The sequence below is a fragment of the Branchiostoma belcheri genome, unplaced genomic scaffold, assembly GCF_001625305.1.
Source record: "Branchiostoma belcheri isolate BF01 breed outbred unplaced genomic scaffold, Haploidv18h27 scaffold298, whole genome shotgun sequence".
Taxonomy (NCBI): domain Eukaryota; kingdom Metazoa; phylum Chordata; class Leptocardii; order Amphioxiformes; family Branchiostomatidae; genus Branchiostoma; species Branchiostoma belcheri.
The window spans coordinates 4613-12030 of record NW_017803907.1 but is presented as its reverse complement, the minus strand read 5'-3'; the positions used below and the strand labels follow the sequence as shown (position 1 = coordinate 12030).

Below are 7418 nucleotides of genomic sequence, written 5' to 3'. Positions count from 1 at the left end.
TACGAACCTGGAAACTAACCTGCAGTTCCAGAACAAGCTGCTAGGGGTACCAACCTTACACCACTTATTTCTGACAGGTTAAGCTATCTGTCACCAAAACGTCACAAAAACAGTAAGTTCTGCTGCAGTACCAGGGTCATCAACCTTCGTCGAGGTAATAACTTAAACAAGACATTAAAGCTATTCAAACTTTAAACAATTGTAAAACTCACGCCAAACTCTATTTCATAAATAACTCCACACTTCCTTAGGTCTTTTTAACACTCAAATCACACCCTTTAATACTGTGTTTTCATATATTTATCATTACATAGACAAAGTTTGATGTACCTATTGATTAATTTATTGTTTTTTTTAAATATTTTCATCTGTTTAAAGACAAACCTATTTATCTAGTTTGGTTCACCGTATTGTTGCATTAATTATGCCAACCTTGATTAATTTGTTTAGTTGATTCATTTATCACTGTACTTGTTTATTATCTTTTCATTACTTCTTCATTGTTATTTTATTTAATTTGATTAAACTGTAGAAATTGTAAGATCGTGACGGGGAGAATATCAAATAAGCCTTTCTGGCTTTTCTTCCACCCTTTGCCCCTTGCACATTTTTTTCAATTGTAATATTTCGTATAGCTTTTTTTATACGTGTAATATCGTACTGCATGTCCATTTTCCCCATCTATCGCTTGATAAAATGTATTGATGCAATGCATGTCTGGCTAAAACACCCCTTAAACAACATTAGTGCAGTCCAGGTCAAAGGTTGCATATTTGCAAAATTACCTCAATGATTATAACGTAGGACACCCATACCAACATCCGGTCACATCTCGTCAGGCTGTTAAAAGGGTAGCCAACGTTTCCCAACCAGGTCATCGAGGGAGCATTGACGGGAATTGACAATGCAATATCAGAGGTCGGTATATATACAGATGTAAATCTTCTCAATGTTTGCAAAATACGTTTATAGATCCAAAACAGGTGAAAAGCTACAGCAAATCAAACCACGTAACTGAATATAGTTTGAGTTTAAAAAAAGGAAAATGATTATTATAGTTCGTTTCTGGATATTAATTATCTATGCGTTTATTTACTCTTAATATATCCCATTGGATTCGACCTTTTCACCTCCGGAAATAGTTACTTTTTTACCCATCCTCAATTACTTTTTTCCCATTCTTAAGACAAAGACAATCCCTTGAGTTAACTTCAATTAGTGCGACAGCCACTTGCTATCTTGTTAAGCTGTCCTTGTTATATTGACTTTTTTACTTCTTAATTATGGGTTCACCACACCACGAAGTGGTGTGGTGAAACCATATTGCTTTTTCTGATGTTTCTTCTTCTTCTCCTCCTCCTCCTTCTCCTCCTCCTGCCATATCTTTAAATGGATTCAGCTTCTTCATTTTAGGGCCTAAGGTCCTGAAATTTGGTATGGAGGTACAGTGGGCAAATACCCCTAGGCGTTTTTTAAATTATTGTGATACAGGCTTTTAGAATGGTTTTATTTGAGTTTTTTGGCTGTGTAATAGCTAATGTATTACTGTGTAAGTGTGCAGTGTTTACCACATTTGGACATGAGTCATCACAATGGCATGCAAGGCATCAACCAATAGGCATGCAGCTTTCCTCTATTCTCCTTGCTGATTGGCTGTTGGGATTTAACTGGCTTAACTTCATTTACACCTGCACAGAGCCATGCCATACTGACAGTATGTCTGTATTCAAGTGTTTTGGTAGGTATTTTAAGCTTTCCTGCTCCAGCATTGGAATGCGGGCTATGAACGCTTCTTTTTATCTTGAAAATCAACAGTTTGCATTATGCAATCCTAACCAATAATGTAGGGAATAGCTATCCAACTGTTGTAGTCTTAGTTGTATGTTACTTCATACTATAGTTATATCAATGTAAAGCATTGTTTTCCCTTGTGTTTCTCATTCTTTCCCTGCCATGTGGTAAAATGTGGTGAACCCATCGCTATATTTGCTCCAAAGCAAATATTGGCCTTTCTAGTTGGATTTAATCTTTTCACTTCCTTTTTTTCATTTTTCTAGTTCTTAACAATAAATATTAACTTGTTTAATATTAACAAATTATTGAAGGAAATCCACTCTTCAAAATCACCCAAAGGTTTTATTGGAAGACTATATGTTTATTTGAAAAATATTTATGTGTGCTTAAAACATTGAATTCATGTAACCTTTACGTTCACATGTACTTTGTAAAGGTACCGGTACGTAGTGACACTCACTTTGTGCACTGTAAAAAAAACACAATCGTATTTTACTAACTATATGTGCCCTAATTTGTCCTGAATTTCAGTAATATTGACACAGTTTATTGTGTGATGTCCGCATATTGTGTTATATTTGTACTTCGTACGTATACTGTGTGATATTTGCATAGCATACGTTGTAGCACTTGACATTTAAATAACTACCACGGAGGCTTAAATAAAAATATTAATGCTACCGTAAGCTGCGTTATTTCGCTGTATGTACCCATGTACATATGTCTTTAAATGCCCGTAATACGTTATTATGCAATTACACTGTGTAAAATACGTTGCCTAAGAATGTCTACAAGTAAATTATACAGCCTATTGTAGTCAAAAACAAAGCTAAAGTATTGGGCGATTTTCTGTTTTGGGTATTTAGAGAGATCAAATAATCGAACAAGTAAAATCTGTGAGATTTAATACCTCCGGGCTTTTTATTGTATATTTCTATATGTTGTTTGTTATTTATAGTTGATTCCGCCGATTCTTAGTATAAATCGGGGAACTAAAGGTCTGAACCTCGGTAAAAATGCATGTCGTTAACGTCTGAGACACCGTCACTGTACACCGCGGTATTTGTAAGTTATATGGCGGTCTGTCACTACGGCATACTTTCCCATTGCTAGGGGGTTCGAAAAGGTATCGGGTTACAAGACGCTATTTTGGCCTGTTTTGGACTACCAGTAAAAAAACTGAAAATAAAAAAAAATGATTCAATAATAAATTTCGTCAAATTAAAATGAAATTATCGTCTTAACATCCTTTTCATATTAGCTGTTTATCTTGAATCCTTTTTTTTTAATTTTGCTCCAAAGACGATTATTTTCGGGTTTCCGACCACAAGTCATGTCATGTTTTTAGGCAAATATCGTTTAAACCTGGCTACGTATATTACCCCAGATCCCCGATTTTTATATTTTTCGACGACTAGGCATACGATAAAAAATCGTGTTTTAGGAATTTTTCAATTGGTGAAAAAATTGCATTTTTTAAACATTTTTCGCACTAAACTACCCATAATTCAAAATTGAGGCCATTTAAAAAAAAAAAAAATAAAATATTATTTTCGGGACAACCGTTACGGTCATTTTTAGCCGTGAATGGGGTATGTTTGACTCTCATGCTTGCAGGTTTAAACGAGTTTTGCAGACATGTCATGTCGACCAAAAGTCTGCATTATGTTATTCATACTGGCGTAAAGGTTCGCTTCGCTACATGTTACAGATCCACAAAAATGATAGCGGACATGTGCTGTCCAGGGAACTGTTTGTATCTTTAGAAAAAGTGTTGTTTTTTATCTGTTGCAAGGCACGAAGGCAAAAAGGCATGTTTTGCTGTTTTATTGTAAATGACCGCAGGTGACCCCCAAATGGTACGCGGGTTCGATTCGAATTGCCCTGATCGAACACGATCGAACACAGTTCGGGTTTTATGAAATGTGGGAACTTTGCAGACCAGATTTTACCACCGTGTTAGAAGTTGTAATATACGCCGAAAAACATCCAAAACAAAGCTTGCGTAGGAGTACGTTGACCCCTGACCCATTGGCAGCTTTGCCACCCGAAAGTGCCGATCACACGTCCTGTGAACGGCGTACTAAAAATACCCTCCAAACAACAATTGTTGCGCCTCGCATACAAAATATACATCTGCACAACAACAAATGTTGCGCGCCGCAGGACTATGGTTTTAGACAAAGAATTTATCGAGACCGGCCACCCTCCTGTGCGAGGGGTCATCTTTTTCTGGACTAGACCAATAATACCGACCGGTCGCGACCATTTTCATGCTGAAAGGGGTGGCAACCAAAAGACACCATTTTAACGCCCTAAAACTCGGTTGGGTTAAGGCTGCATAGGCTGATATTCATGTTCGAGTTCAAACGTGTGTCTGCACGATTGCCACAGACATGTTTCGAACCCGAATCATGTTCCACCATGTTCGATATGACGTCATTCGAATAGAACGCGTGTTCGAATTCGGGGTTACCGGCGGTCATTTGTATGTTTTCCCTGTAAACCCGCGGTGTTACGTTGTTCACGGAGTATGAGTTAAACAGCTTTACGCGCAGTTGAAAACAGCATAATTGATCTTTAGAGTAATCCATGTTTACGTATTATCACTTTTTTTATCAAAATTGTTTTAAGGCTATTTTGCATATAAGTCGATATTTTTTAACTGTGGCGATTTTTTAACGAAAAATGACAGAAAGATAGCTGTTTCTGTCGTTTTGGGCCCAAAAAACAATGTAACTGTCATTTAAAACAAAATAGCCTCGGACAAAAATAATAAATAGGGAGTTGGCTTTCTACTTGTAAAATATCATGATGAAAGGTGTTGTTACCGCTTGCGCGCAAAGCCATGAAGTAAACAGCTTTTTTAACCAAAATGTTGATTTTTAACCCAAAAATCCAGAAGTAGTAAAAACAAAATAATCTTTATTAAATGTGTTTCAAGTACTATTAGAACTGTGTGAAGTTTAGTTGTGGTGCGACCAAGCTATCAAAAGTTACAGGCATATGTATGAAATACTACTCATAGTATGCCATAGGCTGCCTTAACCCAACCGAGATCACAAATACAATAAAAAAAGAACTTGCGTCATCTACAGCCCAATAGCAAAACACATACTGAGTCTCAAAAGAATCCGTCCACCCAAACGCAAGAAACAGCAGCGAACATGAAATTTTAAATATCTCACAGAACCCTTACGCAGAAGGATGTCTCCTCCCCTCACATTCCCAAGTATTGAAGGAAAATTGTTCCACGAGGAAATTGCTTGAGACAATATGTAACTAATCTATGAATAAAGACATCCATAGATAATTTATATATATATATGTATACATATATATATATATATATATATATATATATATATATATATATATATATATATATATATATATATATATATATATATATATATATATATATATATATATGGCATTATAAGTAACTTTGCAGTGGGTGTGTTTATAGAAGGTTTTCTTTTGGTCTCTCTTTCAGATGCTAATAAGAATGAAAAATACTCTAAACAAAGCTTTGTTGACTGTGTTGAAACAAGAGAGCCAACGTTTACAAAAAGCACTGGTAGGCCTACAGAAAGCACTGGTATGTCTAAAGGAGCGCGGGTACGTCTGAATAAAGCACTGGTACGTCTACGGTGAGCAGTGGTACTTCTACAGAAAGCACTGATTCGTCTACGGTGTGCAGTGGTACTTCTACAGAAAGCACTAGTGCGTCTTCAGTGAGCAGTGGTACTTCTACAGAAAGCACTGGTGCGTCTACGGTGAGCAGTGGTACTTCTACAGATAGCACTTGTGCCTCTTCAGTGAGCAGTGGTACTTCTACAGAAAGCACTTGCACGTCTATGGTGTGCAGTGGTACTTCTACAGAAAGCACTGGTGCGTCTACGGTGTGCGGTGGTACTTCTACAAAAGGCACTGGTGCGTCTACGGTGAGTAGTGGTACTTCTAAAAACGCACCGATACGTCTAAAGAAAGCACTTGTGCGTCTACGGTGAGCAGTGGTACTTCTACAAAAAGCACTGGTGCGTCTATGGTGATCCAGTGGTCCTTCTACAGAAAGCACTTGTGCGTCTACGGTGTGCAGTGGTACTTCTACAGAGAGCACTTGTGCGTCTACGGTGAGCAGTGGTACTTCTACAGAGAGCACTTGTGCGTCTACGGTGAGCAGTGGTACTTCTACAGAAAGCACTTTTGCGTCTACAGAAAGCACTGGTACGTCTACAGAAAGAATTGGAACCTCTCGACACATTCAGGAAATAGTTCAACATGCTTTTGAGACGTCATACTAATAAGATTTTATTGATCTTGATTTGGTCTGTTATTTTCCTCTGGTGGTACACTACACGACATGGTGGTCTTCATTGGGTACTTTCAGATCACTCAACTCAAAACCGGAATGACGCGGGACCTTTACTACCAGACACCACAGGATGTGTTCCTAATATAGCGGCTGATCCGTCAGTTGATTCCAGTGCAAAGTTTTATTCAATTTGGAAAGACTCAGTAAAATATGCACAGAAAGGTAAAGGTATAGCAAAGAAAATTGTTTTTTGGACAAAGTTATGGAAAAAACACTTGAACGTTTTTATGCCAGGAAAAGAAGGCAAACTATGCCCAACGTTACCACAGTGTATTTTTACGACAAGCGCAGAAAATCTTCAAAATGCCGATGCTATAGTCTTCGAAAACAGTCAGCTACCAGTAACGTACATCAAGTCAGAAATGCCACTGACACGTTCGCCACATCAACAATGGATCTGGTTTATTTCTGAATGCCCGAACTACCTGACAATTGACCTGAACTCATATAGTGGTGTTTTCAACTGGACCATTACGTACAGGACTGACTCTGATGTGTCAGGAGCCTGGGGATCTCTACACATGGTTTACAGCAGACTTAAAGGAGCTGATCTTGATCCTAACACAGACTATTCAGTAGGAAAAACTAAGCTTGTTGTCTGGTTTATCAGTAAATGTTCATCAAGAGCCCAGCGTATTGTGTATGCAAAGGAATTAATCAAGTATATTCATGTTGACATCTTTGGCAAATGTGGAAGAATTGTTTGTGAAAAGCAGGACTTCGCGTGCACAGTACAATACATTCGGCAATACAAGTTCTATCTCGCGTTTGAAAATATGAAATGTAAAGAATATATTACTGAAAAATTCTGGAGACATGCTCTATCCAATAACGTTGTTCCAGTTGTGTTCGGAGCACCTAAGAAAGATTATGAATACTTGACTCCTCCGAACTCCTTTATTCATGTGGATGATTTTGAGTCACCAAAAGCCTTAGCCGGCTACCTGAAGCTACTCGATACGGACACAGAGATGTACAATCAGTACTTCAAATGGAAGACTAATCCCCCCCAAAACATTCCTTTGGATAACGGAGTGTGGTGTAATCTATGTAGGAAGCTCATCCGGATATGTCCTGATACAAGAAAGATGTATACTAACCTTGAGAAATGGTACAGAGGTGAGAACAATGATCAATGCGTCCCGTTACGTAATGGGACGTATCATGAGGTGCAGTTTGCATCCGATGGGTCCCAAAGCAATTACTGAATTAAGGATATCTACTTAAAATACACATGGTTAATCAT

The 7418-nt window shown here is 37.8% G+C and overlaps 1 protein-coding gene across 1 annotated transcript; it reads left to right on the top strand.

The window, feature by feature from the left end:
- Positions 1 to 6371: 6371 nt before the first annotated feature.
- LOC109473253 (glycoprotein 3-alpha-L-fucosyltransferase A-like) lies at positions 6372 to 7380 on the top strand. Its single transcript, XM_019773130.1, has one exon. The coding sequence runs from the start codon at positions 6400 to 6402 to the stop codon at positions 7378 to 7380; it is 981 nt and encodes a 326-aa protein (XP_019628689.1). The 5' UTR covers positions 6372 to 6399.
- Positions 7381 to 7418: the final 38 nt, after the last annotated feature.

Coding starts and splice junctions, on each gene's coding strand:
- LOC109473253 (XM_019773130.1), top strand. CDS start 6,400: ATGCCAGGAAAAGAAGGCAAACTATGCCCAACGTTACCACAGTGTATT.